At 40.1% G+C, this 18,495-nt stretch overlaps 1 protein-coding gene across 1 annotated transcript in view; it reads left to right on the top strand.

The window, feature by feature from the left end:
- The window catches only part of soat2 (sterol O-acyltransferase 2), a 31,191-nt gene extending 14,577 nt beyond the window's left edge, over positions 1-16,614 (top strand). Inside the window, exons 8-16 of the mRNA XM_033626872.2 lie at positions 1,358-1,433; positions 3,273-3,357; positions 5,630-5,675; positions 5,968-6,097; positions 6,529-6,626; positions 9,395-9,493; positions 10,790-10,925; positions 11,387-11,532; positions 13,890-16,614. Coding sequence (XP_033482763.2) covers positions 1,358-1,433; positions 3,273-3,357; positions 5,630-5,675; positions 5,968-6,097; positions 6,529-6,626; positions 9,395-9,493; positions 10,790-10,925; positions 11,387-11,532; positions 13,890-13,946 — 873 coding nt within the window. The 3' untranslated portion in view covers positions 13,947-16,614. The remainder of the gene's footprint in view (positions 1-1,357; positions 1,434-3,272; positions 3,358-5,629; positions 5,676-5,967; positions 6,098-6,528; positions 6,627-9,394; positions 9,494-10,789; positions 10,926-11,386; positions 11,533-13,889) is intronic.
- Positions 16,615-18,495: the final 1,881 nt, after the last annotated feature.

The raw sequence follows: 18,495 nt of genomic DNA, 5'->3' as shown, positions 1-18,495 counted from the left end.
AATGGCATGTGTCATTATTACTGAGGCCTTTAGGAATATATCCAAGGTACAATTAGATTTCAGGCCAAATGGCCAGCTCTCCAAAAAGGCTTAACATATGGACAGAACCAGAAGCTGTTGCATGGTCCACTGAAACTGATCCACACTCCCTGCAGCAGGTGGGCTGAGACCCACTTAATTTGAGTTGCTGGTTCAGCTTTTTGAAAGTGGACATCTCACCAAAACATGGAGTTAGTGGAGGTCCACTGGGTTTTCCACACATGGAGTCACACATTTAGAGTCACCGATTAACCTTTGAACTGTGGGAGGAAGCTGGAGTACCCTGGGAAAACCCGTGCTGACATGGGAAGAACATGCAAAGTCCACAGAAAGGCTCCCCCACCCTGGGGTTCAAAACCCCACCAGGTTCAAACAAGGAACCTCTTGCCCTGAGGCAACAGTGCTAACCACTGCACCACCTGAGGTACATGATGCCTTTAGTGTTTTTATGGCAGTATGAACTGCTGCTCAGCAAAAAACTAATAGAATATAAACCAGCATAAAAAATGATAATAAGGAATGACCTGTTCCAGACACACTGTGGACTGTAGATAACGTTATATTCTTTGGTAATCCAAATTATAAATGCGGCCCTTCACTGCCATCAGCAGGAACATTTTGATAAGAAAATTCTGCTGGCCAGGTATGGGAGACTTCCAGCTGGAAAGGCACCAAAAGAGACGGTAGATCTCAGTGCTGCCATGGTTTGAACATCATGGGCCCGTACTGTAATGCCTCCTCATCCTCTTTATCTGGTCTACCCCTGCTCTCCCAAAACCGTCTTAGTACTGCGATCATTTTAGCGCCATTGGAGTGAGATAATCCCGGTGCTTAGATGCTTTTGGGAAATCCGGTCCTGATCCTCACCTGACATGGATCCAATCAGCATATTTGTAATTCTGATGCTGTCCATCCCATATATAAACGCTTTATATTGATTTTTGATGCGTCATTGAATGCATCGGATGCCCAAAAAGACTAAGTGGTTCCCTGCTGTATGCAGATTGATGACGCATAATGTCTGAACTGCAGTTTATGGCAGGCTAAAATGATCAACCAGTTCTCCAACTGTGCCCCTGTCGTGAGATACACTTCCCTTTTGTTGTTCTTCATTCCAATTAATTACAGAAGTGAGCTAATATAATACCTCACTGAGTCAATATTTACACACACAGAAACATGAGATTGAGGTCACAAAGACGTAGGCTGTCCACTTCGGGCACCTTGTCAATCCATGCAATAAAGGCAGCCAATTAAGCTGCTCATACTGATACACTGTGTCCCACTCCAAATAATAACCGTATCAATTTTCCCTCAGATTCGATTCCTGATGAAGAGCTACTCGTTCATAAGAGAAACCGCTCCTGTTATCATGAAGAATCCACCAAAGGAAGGTACTGCGCTGCATTGTATTGATGTCAGGTGTATTTTCTCCTCAGGCAGTATCATTAGTCACGGTGACACTCTCAGACACCGGAGAGAAATGACTAAAACAGACCTCAGCAGGTTACCGTCTAATGATTCATGCTGAAGTTAAAACTAACAGTGAATACACCCACATACAATAAATAACTTCAAGTATGTGCAGCCCCGTGGGATCCTATTGTAAAAGTCTGTTAGAGGAGGAAGAATGTGTCTCTAGTACCTTTTGACTGTAAAAGTCAAAGTAGTAAATGTGAATACTTGCTGCAGTAAAAAGCCTCCAGGAGAACGCTGAACAGTCACGAATAAAAGGGTAAAATCTGACAGATAAAAGCTTCATACTGTAGAAGTGTCCGTGGTTTGATTGTGGGTTTGAAATGAGTTGAAAATAAGTTCCTTTTTTTAAAAAATTTTTTATAAATTCTGTGAAATGGTAAAACTGCCTTGTGATCCATTTTCCAAGACCAATCGAAATTGTTTTCACCTCTGTGTTTATGGTTTGAGAACAGGTGACAAAAAGGTTTTTGCCAGGATAATCCCTACACATTTCTTTTTTCCTAAATCTGTGGAACAGGTAAAATATAGGTTTAGGCAGGAACATCCTTCTAAATTATCTTTTCTATATCTGTGAAAACAGGTGGGAGAAAAGTTTGGCAGGTCAATGTTCTTTTTAAAGGTCCAGTGTGTAGGATTTAGGAGGATATATTGACGAGTTTGTTTTCTCCAGTGTATAATAACCTGGAAATAAGAACTGTGTATTTTCTACCTTGGAGTAAGCCGTTTATATCTATCACCTTGTTGCGCTGCCATGTTTCTACAGTAGCTCAGAATGGACAAACCAAACACTGCCTTTAGATAGGGTATTTGCGTTTTCGTGTTGGCCACTATAATTAGCAGCCCATCCAATCTGCAGTCCTTACCGCTAGATGCCACTTAATCCCCCTAAATCCCCCTTAATCTTACACCCTGGACCCCTAAGTAATTAAAAATAATTACTTTTTTCCAAGTGTTTGTAAGTGCAGCACTACCCCATGGTCTAAATAGGACTAATGGGGCATTCATGTTTTCTTCCAGGTGAGTTTTAAGTTCTTCTGCGCTCTGAACACAAGGTAATGTTACATAACTTGCTATATACACCTTGTGTTTAGAGTGCATGGAAGAAAATATGAATGCTTTTATTCCTATTTAGAACATGGGGCAGTGCTGCACTTCAGCCTCCTGTTGCCAAAATCAGTATTACAAATTTTCAAAATAATGCCGACAAAATCAACACCTGTCAAAACTTTTTCCTACCAGTTTTCACAGATAAAAAAAGGTAATTTAAAAGAACCCGGCAAAACTTTGGACCAGACTCTCTTGCCTCTCAGGGCTTCCTTAGTTTCACCATTTGTACATGCCATTAGTAAAAACTTGGAGCTTGACTGGAGCACAGCTAATAGTTCAGCAAAAGAGATTAGAGTCTTTAAAACAGACAATTTGACATAATGGCTTAACGATTTTGTGATAAAATCACTGCTGCTTTATATTAAACAGCCGTTTGTTAGCAGGCCCCTACATTAAGGCACAGTAAACCCTGAGTGTTCACAAATGGAGCTGCTAATGGCTCGTATTATTCCACACAAGAAAATGAAATGAGAACCACATGTCTGAACCACAGACCTGAAATCAGTTATTTTTCAACAGAAAACCTTCTTTAAAATCACTCAAGACAACTCGGACTGCTAAAAGATATTTTACTGCCAGGTTTTAGGATTCAAACTGGACCTCTTCTCTTTGATGGTCATACTTATTGAACTGTGTTTGTTTTCCAGGAGAAAGTCCCAGATTACCAACATTTTCCAGCTATCTGTACTTCCTCTTCTGTCCAACACTCATCTACAGGGAATCATATCCTCGGTAAGATTGTGGCTTTGACAGGGATCCCTTTTGCTTATTCTTCATTCTTTTACTTTACTTAGTGATAGTACTGTATAATAATGTGAGTGCAGCTGATATGTACCAGAGTGAGCATCATATTTATTTTATTACTGGTGCCTGTGGCTCAGGAAATACAGCAGTTTGACCTCTGGCCCCTGCAGTCTACATGTTGAAGTGTTGTTTGGCAAGATACTGAACATTAAATGGCTTGTATCAGTGTGTGACTGTGCATGTGGATGGTTATCGCTCTTGAGGAACAGGTAGTACCTTGCATGGTTGTTGTGCCAGCAGTGCATGAATGCGTGTGAATGGGTGAATGCTGACGTGTTGTAAAGCACCTTGAGTGGTGGCTAAGACTAGAAAGTGCATTTATTATTGACTTCGTGCCACAAACTAAGAAAATGCTAAAATTTAAAGCAAAGTCAAAGTAGTAGCATTTTGCATTGTCTAATAGGCCTTTTTCAAGTAATACATTTTGGCATGTCGCAGTCTCAAAAGCGCAGATACATTAAACGTAATAATGGCTGAATTCCTTTCAGCTGTTTTTATTTCAAGGTCTTAGTATCCTGCAGACTCACTGTCACACTGATATGTTACACTTTACTGCAGTGAACAGTAACTCAACTTATGGCCAAGCCTGGCCTGCGACAGAGTGCTGCTCTCATTCACAATGAATTTTTTATTTATTTTTTAATATTTTGAATGCAAATGGGATAACAAAAAGCATGCCACGCACACCTAAAAACCATGTAGGGTAGGTGCTGGACCAAGAAAAGATTGCTGTTGTGTTTTACTGGGATCATCTTGTGACTTTCATGTGACCAGAGCATGTGTATTTAGAAGATGCCAGTCTGAAAAAGAGCATTAGCTTGAAACATCACTTGTGGATGTGCTAATAAATGACACTTCAGGGAGCTATAGTATGCAGGCCTTTCTTCATGTTTTATTTGACCATAAATGAGGTGCTAGAGTACATAAACAAGCATTTAAAAAGTGCCTGGGGAGGATACCTTAACAGAGGCTGGGGCGAAACCCAGAGTGTTCTTAAAAAGGGTCCAGTGCGGCCCTCTAGATGACTTTGCACACCTATGTTGATGCACATGAGAAGGCTGAGAGGTTTCAGGAGAAATTTTAACAGTGAGCAGATACTTCATGTTAAAATGCTGCCTTAGAGGCTTTTCCACTCTGACCAGAATACAGCTCTCTGAGACTTTAAGATACTGAACAATGAGCAAAATATTGTCAACCAGCAGCTTCAGTATAAAAAAATCTGTATCAGACTTCTGTCTTAAAACAATACCAGTGGAACCCTGCTGTTGAGCCTCGATGAAACTTAAGATTGTAAAGTAGGGGGTTACTTAACCTGCCTCTTCAAAAGCTTCCAAATTATGAAAAAAAAGTCACGTGTAATGAAAGTTAGCAGTAGACTGACTGAATTTTTCTAAAGATATTGCGGGCTGTTACAGTGTACTTCTTTACACTAAAAGCAGGGACAAATTTAAAGGGGTTGATATTTATAAGTTATTATGCAGTGGTTTTACTGGTCCAGCCCACTTGAGATCATATTGGGCTGTATGTGGCCCATTAACTAAAATGAGTTTGACACCCCTTCCTTAAATCCTAGTAACACCCCTGTGCACAACTGACCTGTGCGGGGCTGCTGAGATTGGATTTGCCTCTTGGTAAAGATGAGTGAGGACAGCAAACGTCAAAAGGTTGAAAAGGGGCATCACATTTATTAAATTTACTGATAATTATTATTAAACGTACTGTGTGTAACTCTGGAGAAAAATAGCTGATTGTTGAGTCTCATTCCCAGGTCATCACATACCTACGCTTTGGGTTGGTGCTTTGATCCAACTACCAACTCAAAGCATCATTTGATGAGCGTCATCTTTCTCTTGAATCACATACTGCACCTTTTATGTTTGCTTATTAACTGTCCCCCACCCAAAGTGAGTTGAGTATCCCTGGTTTATTGAGACACTTGAATAAAACAAAGCCATAGAGCCGTTAATGTTATAAGTAAATCCTGAGCTTTTCCTACAGTGAAAAGCCCAAATGTTTGCTGTAAAAAAAAAATGCCAATTTGTGCCTAAAAACTAATGCTGAGTGGAAAATCTGAGCAAATTTCACATCATATAACACACTGTAAGAAAAGCAAAGCAGGCCACACAATACAGTATTTACACTGTTTGTGTAAATGCATAGTGTCATAGTACTTGTGACATATTCTGTCTGTTCTTTACAGGAATACCCACATTAGATGGAAGTACGTTGGCATCACACTTGGAATGGTAAGATAAAACGGTTGAGAGTTCATTTTCGGATTATGTAACAGAATACCATGACGGTTTATGTTGGGGTCAATGACCTAGAAATGATCTGACCTAGAAGTTGCTCATGGCACTTGTGAGTTGTGTGATAATGTGGGGCAGTCATAAACTACAGCTGCTCAAAAGCTTTAATCTCTGATATCTTAGATGACACAGCTATCGCCAGTTTTCCAGTGCTGATTCTCAAGTGTGCTCTGTATTCAATTTCCTTGTCCTATTGTAATGTTTTTATATTTTAACGGTCAATTTGCAGATCTTAGGATGCCTGTTTTATGGCTATTTCATCCTGGTGCGGCTCTGCGTGCCCGTCTTCAGACCTGAGACCAACCAGCCGTTCAGTAAACGAACGATGGTTCTTGCTGTGTTCAACTCAATATTACCAGGTACTGGACTCTCTACTCTCTACGTGCATGGAGCTTGCCCCGACAGATATTAGTAGGAAGTCACTAGAAAACAAACAGAGGCCTATGTATTAAAGTTCATCTTCATTTGTAACCTCACTTCTGCTTACAGCCTCTATTATCTCTTACCTGTATGAGTCAGCGCTGGTTAATGTATCACTTAATATGGAAATGGAGGAACTAAGTCTCTAGTGTTTTGGAGTCAGTGATAAGATTAAAGATGCTATTATGCAATCAGATACAGGTATCAGAGCCTGACAATGTTTATTACTCTCTTTAAGTGAATAGCCTTTTGAGTAAGTGCTGATATAAGAGCATCAGTGTCAAGTTACAATTCTTATGAGAAAGCTGGGAGCGATGCCCAGAATAAAAGCACTCCTCATAAACTCTCTCCCTCTGTCTGTCTGTCTCAGGTATAATGCTCCTTCTGTTGTGTTTCTTTGCCTTCCTGCACTGCTGGCTCAACCTCTTCGGGGAGCTGCTGCGTTTTGCTGACAGAATGTTTTACAAGGTGTGTGGCATGGCTGATTTTCTGTGGCATCATCTCTCCTGTGAACACGTTTTATTCAAATATGCTCGCTTTTCCAGATGGGGAAATTTTGATTAATAACATATGGAATTACAGCAGGGTGGCCTGATGGTCCCAAAACACTTTAACTTCTTCATCATTATATTCTGTTGATACAGTTTGCTCTGGTACAAGCTGTGACTTGGTTTTTTGGCTCATGTGACTCACTGTTTTGACTCATGTGTTCCTGCATGTCCAAAGTTGTGATTAAACATAAACGGGCAGATATATTTATGTACAATAACAGTGAGGTGGAGGAAATATCTCTGTCTGACGTCAAGAAAACTGTCTTGCCCACAACTTTGTGGTTGTAACTTTCAGGGAGTAACATTAGTCGGCAGTAGGTGGCCAAATCGTTTCTGACCCAGGGAAGCATACATTTAACATGGATCTCAGCCAATGTTTTTCCCCAGGTCAGAACATAAGAACGATCTACTTAACGAGTCATATTAAGAGGATATTGAGCTGGGGAACCTGTGAACATCTATACGCTCTCAATCAGCATCCAGTGGCTGGTTTTCAACCCTTGTTACAAATGTTTAATCAGCCATTAAATTACAATTAAGCTCAGGAGAGAAAGATCACTGTGTTCACCTGTTGTTTAATAAGTGCTTTAAAGCAGTGCTTCCCAACTGGTGGGTCACAGTCCATTCTGAATGGAGTGCAATTGACTCACAAACATGTCGTTTGTAAAAAAAAAAACAAAAAAAACACACTCTATTTTTAAGGTCAGTGAGTTTCCGACACAGAGATTTTATTTTGAAGCGCTGTTTCCTGCTGTAGAGTGAGTGACAAACGCACAACTTCTTAACAGAGACGGCAAACTAGCTCAAAGACATGGGCAAATGCAAGTACTACGCTCAGTGTGTCAAACTGTGTGGACCTCGACCTAATGAATGAGGAGAAATCTGGACCCTGTGGCTGCATAGAGATCACTTTAATGTCTGTGGGGCAGGAGGCAGTTAGCATATACTAGTTTAAAAACAGCTTGCCTAAATCTTTCCGAAGATCAAATATCCACCTACTAGCACCGCTAAAGAAGCACAAATAACTTATTGTATCTGTACAAAAGCCAGAATGTAAAAACATTAATTAGTGGTTTTAGGAAAGCAAAGACGCTGCACAGAAGTGCTGGGTGGAGCGATAAACTGTTGTTCATCAAGAAATAGCAAAAGAAGAAGAAAATTACAGCATGTACTATAAGTCAGAAAGTATAAATTGCACTTCAGTCAACACTTTAGTTAAAGAAAACTTTATTTCCATTTGCAGTATTATATTTGGTGGTATGGCTCTGTTCTGGGGCCTCTGTTCTTTCCTAGGGTCTACATGGAAAGCCTAAGGCAGGGAGAGTAGCAGCAAAGACCCTCCGGGAACAGAACAGAGCAGCATCAATGATAACAGAAATTACATAAGTCAGACACAGCATGAAAAGGAGGAGCTGGGGTGGAGGTGGGTTGCAAAGCGGCTTGCAGAGGAAGCAGCAACAGTAGGCAGGCCAGAGCAGTTTAAATAGGGCACCCTGAATGAGATTTGCTGATTGGTTGCATAGAAAGGAATCATGTGATCTATCAGCTGACTCCCCTCCATCAATCAGCTGCTCCATCAGTTGACTGGGCTGTTTGAGATCAGCTGAGTTTGACGTCATGTTCCGCCTGAACTAACACTATGATTGATTTTTGAGCACATTAAACAAATATGTTAATTACTGAGCTTTAAAGGTGTTGATAGGTTTTGAAGTTTGGAGAAAGCTAGGCTCACTGATAACAGTCTTATTATGCTAGGCTCCTAGCACATCCTAGCTGCAGCTCCATAATTAATACCCAGACATGAGAATGGTGTCTTAAGTCATTTTTCTCATTTACGCATGCAGCACACAACAGGAGATTGTCTGTGTCAGAGGCATTCTCACCTACTGGAAATACACCGTTAGGAGTGAGGGGTTGCGCCTGGGTAGAGCGTGCAGGAAGCAGGACATGACGCAGATTACAACATGGTCCCATAGCCAGTTTGTAATTTGGTGAAAACACCAGTTTATTGCCAATAAATTTAAATTTGCGTGACAGTTTCGGCTTCAGCTCTTACTGACGGAAGTTCCTGAATTGTTTTCCTCTGGTTTTGCACAAGCCATAGAAATATCATCAACATGCCCACTCACTCACTCACTCACTGTGACTTCTCTGAGCAATTACCAACTATTGGACATCACACTGACTTAGTATACTTGGGAGCTGGCAGAGTAAAATCCAATCAATGTTTGATTAAGACATTAAACGGACTCACATACAGCTCCTGCAGGAAATGTCTAGATAGTTTCAGGTTCTGCTCATCTATTTAAAAGAGGTTAGACTGGGACAGTCACTGAGCCTTCACACTGATACAGACAACACATATACAGCAGATGAGATCTTCAAAAGACTCCCTCTCATCTGCTGTATATGTGTTTCTTTGAAAACACAAATATTTCAGCTGATGCCTGCCTCGGTGTCCAAACTGTTTACCTCTGCAGCAGTTGGAAGCACAGTGTGCCATCAAAGCTACAAATACTAAAAACGTCATATTTAGCTCTCACCAGTATACCTTATAAAAACCAGTATGAATTATTTGACAGCAGTGGTTCTAATGTTGTTAAGATGCCAACGCTGAACTGATCCTTCTGTATTCTGTTTTTATTTTGATCTACACTCGTATTACTACTCTGTGTTAATTTTCAGGACTGGTGGAACTCGACATCTTTCGCCAACTATTACCGAACCTGGAATGTAGTGGTTCATGACTGGCTCTATTACTATGGATACAGAGACTTCCTCTGGGTAAGGAAAACTACCCATCAGTGTTCTGATATGAGGACATTACATTTTTGGACCTTATATTTCATTCTGATTAATTTAGACCAGTTGTTCTCAAACATGGACGCATTTATGTGCCGTCTAGTGTTAGCAAGACCGCAGTACAATAGTCCTTGGCAGCCATCTCTGCCAAGTTGGTCTACAGCTGATCCCGACACTAAAGTGGACAAGGTACAAACTCTGATCAAACTTTATGTTTGACACTTGTTTATTTGTGCTTAATAACATTTGTAGTTTGACATGGCATACAAATTTGACAAACTGTAGTGATAGTAACAAGCTAAACTATGCTGTTAATTAGGAAGTACTCATTTGAGGACATCGGGAATCCATAATTTGCTTCACCACCATGGGTTGTAGAGCCTTCAGCTGCCTCTGGAACTCTCTCCCCAACGACATTCGCAATATTGACATCCTTTCCACTTTCAAATCCTGTCTGAAAACACACCTTTTCAAGCTTGCATTTTCGGTCTGATTTAATGGTGACACACATATGGTGACCTGCACTGATGACGACTTTATGAAGATGTTTTTATACCTAGGATTTATAATCAAAGGTGTCCTTGAGTGCTTTTAAAGGTGCCTATAAATAAAATGCATTATTATTAATTGCAGTATTGCAACACTTCACACATGTGACAGACTTTTCCTAGAGACAAAAAGACATTCATAGCTTAAGTACGCAGCAGAGAAAATCCATACAGAGTTATAAAATGAACAGATCATAGGCTTTTTTGGGTTTTTTTGTTATGCACAGCCATATTCAGGCATTGAAATGAACAGTTTTGAACAGTTTCAGACTTGAACAGGGGCCCCCTTACCTATAGAGTTACAAAATATTGAACAAATATTATGTTGTTTGTAATTTTGTTTTTACACAACAATGTTTAGACATTGAAATAAACTGTTTTATACCTTTTTACACACTGGTTACTATTTAAAATATACCCATCGTCCCCAAATGAGGACTGTTAATGTTACTGCTCAAAGACAATGATTAGTTTTTTTTACTTAGCAGGTCCTACTCGAGGAGAAATTAAAAATGCATGGCAAAAACAAAAGCTGGCATCTTAGAGTGTTAAATAGAACAACAATGTGCCAGTGGATCTCGTCTCTGCACTTCCAAAGCAGCATGTCATGTGATGAAGTGTGTATAGCAGTCTAACACTCATCCTGTAATTCTAGTGACACAGATTCCCCCGCCGAACCAGCTGACCCCTGAACTTTGAGCCAAACCCTCTCTTTCTCTGATCCCCGCAGCTGTTGAAAAGGAAATTCCGAACAGCTGCCATGCTCTCTGTGTTCATCGTCTCCGCTGTTGTCCACGAGTACGCCTTCACCATGGGTTTTGGCTTCTTCTATCCCGTCATGTTCTGTCTCTTTGCCATCTTTGGAGGTGAGGGTTGTACTCATTATTCAGGGAACAAACTTCACAGTGATATAAACAGGAATTTTTGGTATCCGGTGCTCTGACCTTGCTGCTGGAAACATACATTGCTTTCAAATAATGATAAGATAGAGAGTTAAGTGTTTCATGTCTACCTCATTACTGAAGCTCAAATACGACTCTGAATTTAATAGCTTGTTAAAAATATGTAAATGTCCACTCCCACATTCTGGACTGTGCCTACACGCCTTGTTAAAACCTGTAATTAGTCACTCTAACAAACATTTAGTAGCGGTTTTCACAGGATGACTCTCGTTATAATTAAACAGAGTTGACTCGTGCATTGTGTCCTTTTCCTCTGGGACTCAGTCATCAGATAGAACGTTTTACTTTTAACTTTTCATGCCCTTATTGTTTGTCCCTGTCACAGTTTAACTGAACAGTCATCAGCTCATGTCTTCTTCTCTTAGTGGTGTTCAACTTCACCATGAACGACAAGCGCCAGAGCCCTGTGTTCAATGTCATCATGTGGGCGTGTCTCTTCCTCGGTCAGGGTGTCCAGGTGTGTCTCTACTGCCAGGAGTGGTACGCTCAGATACACTGCCCTCGGAAAGAGGTATGTATTTCACCTATATGTGTACTGCTAGTACTGGGAAAGCTTTAAGGAGCAAAGCCATTATCAGGCATATTGTTTGATTACCTTTATATCTGGATGATGCTTATTCTACTCTAAAGATAAACTACTTTTTTGCAGATTCTGCTCAAGCTATCAGTCATGCCATCAAAAAGCTTGGCAAGACAGACATAACTATAATTTATAGTGACAGAAACATGCTACATATTATACTTCAGTTTCCTTGGCTACATCTGTGACAATAAAAATCAATAAAACCTGACAGAAAGTGCAATTTGTAACAGCAAAAGGCATGGAGACATACTTAACTATAATGTGAGATTTATTATGATGTTTGAAGGCTTGAACAACGATCCCACTGGACTGTGTTTTAAGCTCAGCAAGGAGAAAAACATCAAAAACCTATGCTTTAAATAAACACAGCTGCAAACATCTTTTTGTTCACATGGATGCCATTTAGAATTCAGATCTTTTGAAGTGAGGTTGTTTGAGGTACTTATCCATAGTCAGTGTATTACATACAGTAAATGGCTGTTAATGCTCCCAGTTTGGAGAAATAGGCAGGAGTACCACCACAAAAGTTAATCAATGTACTGCTGTCGACAAAACGTGTTTAGCCACCTAAAAAAAAAAACAAAAAACAAAAAACAACAGTTTAAGTGTACGCTATCTTGAGAATATCTTTACCACCTTACCTTCCTGCAGACAGCTCTTTCCAACAGGGAAACTGTTAAAGGCTTCGATCCCCCATCCATGCTTTCATCAGAGGCACCAGACTCCATTGGCAAAAACAGTAATTTTAGCTTGCTGAACGTGGGAGCTGCTGGTCTCCTGCTGCCTCGATCAGTTAGTCAGTTTGTATCATTGTATGACTTTGGTGAATCCGTGCATTCCCTTTTGCGCCAAAGTCACACAATAACAGAAAAAAACAGACTAATTAAGGCTGCAGTAGACCCGAAGCTCCTGTGTTAGGCGATGTTAAATCACTGTTTTTCTCGATGGTGGCTTTGAAGAGAGTGATGTAACACCTTCAGTTTCCAGTTAAAAATTGCTGACAGCAAGGTAGAGCCATAAAAATATTCTAAATACAGCATACACTTAAAATGATCTTTATTTTTCTAAGGCAAGATTTTTTTTAGGTGGCTAAAATACGCTTTTCTGCTGCCGCTGTCGACAGCAATAGATGCTTAGCTTCCATGTTGACAGTCCTGTGTGCTTCCTCCAAACTGGTGGTGTGCCCAGCGCCATTTGCTGTATGTAATATACCAACTATGGATAAGTACCTCATACAACCCCACTTCAAAAGATCCCAATTATCCCCTTAGGTCAATGTTAAATAAATAGTTATGAAATAAAGTCCCCTGAAATAAAGTAGTTCTTAAAAAACATCCTTAAATACAAATCTATTTATGTATTTATTTATTAATCAAACTTGATTAAGTTATTTATTTATTATATTTATATTTGCATATTATTTCAGATTTATTTCATTGATGTATTTATTTATTTCATAGGCTCATATATTTTTCTATTTATTTATGTATTTAATTAATATTGACTTAAACAGAATTCCATACGTTTGTAGTTTGTAGTCTGAAGTGTCATCATTTGACAGCACTTTGACCTCAGTTTCTGAGATATATTAACGGAAAATAGGTCAGCAGGTGAATCAACTAAAAAAAAAGATATATACTACATAAGTACATTACATGACTTGCGCTTGAGTACTTACACAGACGCCACTAACCAGATGAATCTGACGTCTTTCCTGTTTCATCATCCTGGCTTTGTCGTCTGTTCTTATCTCCACTCATTCATGAACATCTGTTACTACACAGACTACAAGTCTATGTGTAGATGCACGTATAAATTGCATTAACTTGTTTTAACAGAGATGACACACCCATCTTACACACATAAGCACATGTAGAAAATCCACATGCTTTGAGTAACTGTTTGTCTGTAAAAAATTCTGACATGCATTTAACCCTTAAAAGACCCCTCCCATTTCAACCCAGAGCGTTTGATGAAGTCACAGATGTGAAGGATTTGCACGACAGATGGGCGTAGATGTACTTAACATACTTATTCCACCACCAACGACTGCATCTCTGCATCTCTGTGCAGCCCCAGCGAAGGCATCCTCTAAAGCCAGTCGCATCATTCACACACACAATGGCTTAACACAGATCACTGCTGTCTAAAAATAGATATGACATTTATTAAATGAGATTATTAAGTGATGATAAATGGATGTTAAATCATACAGATAAAATGTGTAAAAGGATTACAGATAATGTTTCCATATTTAGACCATTTCTCCCACTCTGTGTCAACAGAATAGCTTCTGGGAGTTGGTGACGCCGCGATCGTGGTCGTGCAGCTACCAGAGATGATGCTGCCTCCCAGCTGGGCTGATAAATCATGAGAGGGTACAGGGTCAGAAAATGACAAAGGACTGAACACAGGAGAGAAAGAAACTTTGAAGACATGTAAATATGTACGTTTTTTCAGTTTTTAGTGTGTAAGTTTTTCTTTGGGTCAAGATTTGACTGTCCCTTTTTTTCTTTATGTTGTTATTCAGGGCTGATGTTACCCAAAATATCACCTCTGAAATATTCCAAGTTTGTGTTTGTATGATAGTGTTAAATAATGTTTAAAGGAGCTGTATGTAACATTCAGAGCATATCTATGATTCAGAATCTGAGCCGGGATTGTTTGCACATGGGTCTCAACATGGAGACGGCTAAGCCGGTGGCTAGTAGCTAACAGTACTAATAACACAGTCAGTGGGAACAATGGCAACAGTGCTGACAATGGGGTTCACCACTGTGGGTCGGGATGGTGTTATCAGTGGTAACCACCGCAGTGTGTGAACTAAAACATGGCTTTCAGGGGAGCTCACTTTTTTTACGGAGGGTGGGGGGCACTTGCATATGCCTCAAAGAGAGGACTGATTGTGACTCTTGTTACAAATAAAACATTTTCAACAGCTGAAACCATGTAGGCCTAGTTGCTCTAGTATGTTTGCACATCTGATCTGAGAAGTTGTTTTGTTTTTTTTCCGATGTTTGAGTTGAAGTGAGGGAGGTTAATTGTGCCACCACGCTTTGGATGTGATGGCATGAATAGCATGCATGTATTTAATATTTTTATTAGAGCAAATTAGTGATGACTCACCCTTGTGCTTGGACCACACATCAGTAACAGTAATTTTATGAATTTCCCATGATGATGACGATATGGAAATATAGCAGTGCTTGGCAAAATAGCATATTGTCAAAAAATTAACAAATCATGTTTACGGGTGAGCTCATGCCTTATTAAGAGAAGCCAAGCTCCTCCCTGGCTCCACTGTAGTTCGCACCCTGAACCGCAGTATGAGCGCAGTGCAGAGAGGTGGCGATTAGCTTACCATTGGGACACACTCACAGGGACTCATGCACTAACATGTACGTGCAGCTGAACCAGTTTACCACAAAAAAGAACAGGGAAGCTGGGATTACAACACACAAAGGTAGTGTGACTTCATTTTCTGCTCAGGACACCATTACTCTACTATATCTTCACATGGCAAATAGCTGTTTGCTACTTTATTAATGCTCTGAACGTCATATACCAGGGGTGTCAAACTCATTTTAGTTCATGGGCCACATACAGTCCGATTTAATCGCAGGTGGGCCTGACCAGTAAAACCATTGCACAATGTCCTATAAATATCAAACACCTCTGAATTTTTACCTTTTTTTGTTGAAAGAAGTACATTTTGAAAATGCTCATCCATTTACAACACAGCTGACAAACAACCTGTGATGTCTTCAGAAGAATAAATGCAATTTCAACAATATTTCTCACTCAGTTTTTCCACATTTAGTCAGTCAACTACTCACTGCCATTACATATGTATTTCTCTATACATTTCCACTCCACTGTAGTAATCCTGACAGCACCACACAAAACTAAAGTGAAAGAAAAGCCTCTGCAGCAGCATTTTACATGAAGAAAGCAACTCACTGTTTAACTTGCTCCTGAAACCTGGCACCTCTTAGCCTTCACAAGTTCATCACTATTAGGTGTGCAAGGTCAGGGCCGGATTGGACCCTTTGGCGGTCCGGATCTGGCCCCCAAGCCGTGTGTTTGACACCCCTGTCGTATACAGTTCCTTTAATAATTCAAGCTGTGTAAAACTTTCTTTAAAAACTGTTGTAATTAACAGATTTTTTTTTAATCAATTGCTGATAAAATATCATACTGTAAGCAAACTGTTGCACATTAATCAACCAGTAGCATGTTTACCGACAGACAAGGTCTTAATGAAGTACAAAGTTTTAGGAAAATTTGTCCGTTTTTTAAATACAAATCAAACAAATAACATACAACATATTAATTATTGAGCTTTAGAGGTGCTGGTTGGCAGATTCTTGACCTTTGGACATGGCCACGCTAGCTGTTCCCCCCTGTTACCAGTCTTTATGCTAAGCTAAGCTAATCACTTCCTGGGTCAAGCTCCATATTTAACCCAAAGTCATATACAAAATAACCTACTGGTGGAAAATATGTACTGTATATATTTTTAACAAACTCTCTTTAGCTTGCCTTATTTCTGCTGTATTTATAGTAAAGCTGGACGTGGTTGTTTTACAGCAGACAGGTGACATCAGTGACTCCCAACAGGCTTTGCCACAGCGAGGGCACCTGCCCTACAGTGTGTGTTGCATGTTTAATCCTGCCTCTGTTGACGTTCAGCCAACAGGGATTGGTTGGGAGAGCACGTACGTTAGCCAACCAGCAACAGGCAGAGCAGCGTCTTATCAATCTGCCACAAAGCCTCTGTTTGCCTGCCTGCCACATCCCTCTGAAGTCATACAGGAAGGAGAGGATTAACATTGGTACAGTGTTTGCATTAGTGATGTAATGCTCTGTAAACTGATATACTGTAATACCATGGCAGCTCAGAGAGCCACGGCAGCACAGGTAATTTCAGAGGCAGCCTCAAGAGTAGAATGAAATGTATTTGTGTCTGACATAATTCATTTTGAGCTTGAAAATAAAATCATGTTTTTTGCATTATCATTCTGCACTTTCTTTAATTTGACATTATGTGTGACATCATTTTTATCTCTAGCTTTTTTCAGACTTGAAAGCAACTGTCACATGTTTTATTTCTTTGATGGATGCAGTTGTCCTTGCCGGCCTTTAATGAGCCACATTGCTGATCCAATTTGAAATGACATCTTTGCTGGATGAATACAGAAATAAAACCACATCAGTTAATGTCCCTCATTAAATCAGAATTTGGCCACTGAGGAGTCAACAATGACATAAATCAACATACAGTGGTGGAAAGTTTTCGGACACCCCATGCATTTGTGAAATATTGCATTAAGAATCACTCTTAGGTCTTCAAGTGCAATTTCTTTTAGTACAGTCACAGCTAAAATACTAAATAAATCCTAAAAAAGCCATTAAATCTTAAAATTGATTGGTTCCATAAAAATACGTAAGAAATTTTGAGTATTGGGTCATTTTGGTACCAGTGATAAAGGTCGTTCTTTTTATTAAAAGACACAATTTTTGTTGCCAAGCTTCGTGTCTACATAAAGCCAGCATATTTGAAAGTTCTTCAGACACAAAAATGGCTAAAACAAGGAACCTAACGCAGGAAACACGCCTGAAGATAAAGATTCTCTGCCAGGAAGGATACAGCTGCCGCCAGATAGCCAGGAAGTGCAGATGCAGTCTTTCAGCAGTTGGATACACTCTGCAGAAATACAGACGAACCAACAGCTTGGAAGACAAACCAAGATCTGGGCGTCCAAGGGTTTCTTCAGCAAGAAATGGCCGCATCCTGATCTGCATGTGCAGGCAAAACCGCCGAATGACATCACAGGAGCTTCAGCAGCAGTGGTCAAACCAAACTGGTGTCCGGTGTTCCACCCGCACTGTACGTGGCCGACTTTTAGATCATGGCTTAAGGTCCTACAAGGCTATCAAGAAGCCCCTGATCAATGAGAGACAGAGGTTAGCCCGGCGTCGTTGGGCCCAGGCACACAAGAACTGGACAGCCAGGAATTGGAAGAAGATTTTGTGGTCAGATGAGTCCAGTTTCCAGCTTTATCTTCCTCCTACTAATGTGAGGGTACGCAGAAGGCCAGGCGAAGCATTATCTCCAGCATGTACAGTACCTACTGTCAAGCATGGTGGAGGCAGTATCATGGTTTGGGGATGCATGAGTGCTGCTGGTGTTGGTCATCTCACTGTCTGTGATGGCACATTGAACTCTACCAAGTATTGTACCATTCTCGAAACCCACATGCTCCCTTCTGCGCATGCACTGTTCCGTTGAGGTAAAAACTGGATGTTTCAACAAGATAATGCCCCTTGCCACACATCTAAGGCCAGTAGAACTTGGCTGCAGGAGCACAGTATCCAGGTCTTAGAGTGGCCAGCTCAATCCCCAGACATGAGCCCCATTGAAAATCTGTGGTGGATTATCAAAAGGTCTGTTTCAAAGCATAAACCAAGGAATTTAGAAGAATTAAAAGCAGTAATTCAAGAAGAATGGGACAAGACTACCCCTCAACAGTGTGAAAGGCTCGTGGGGAACATGCCAGCCAGGATTAGAGCTCTACTACGTACCAATGGCAGGACTACTAAATATTAATTTGATGATGTGATGGTTTATTTATTTTTTGTTCAGTTTTGAACACATTCTCTGTTATTTGTTGACTTTGATACCAACAATGTTGAGAACTGACATATTGAAACTGTCAAGAATTTAGTTTTATTAGTTTTTCTTGTAAACAATGAACAAAAAAATATAATTTGTATTTGTTTGTATCTGTCTAATGCAGCCACACCTTTTGAAACACAAAAAAGATTTTTCCACAAATATTTCATGATAATATTTGAGATTGTGTAAAATTTTAAGGGTGTCCGAAAACT

Source organism: Epinephelus lanceolatus, chromosome 1, assembly GCF_041903045.1.
Source record: "Epinephelus lanceolatus isolate andai-2023 chromosome 1, ASM4190304v1, whole genome shotgun sequence".
Taxonomy (NCBI): domain Eukaryota; kingdom Metazoa; phylum Chordata; class Actinopteri; order Perciformes; family Serranidae; genus Epinephelus; species Epinephelus lanceolatus.
This window is presented reverse-complemented; position numbering and strand designations above follow the sequence as displayed.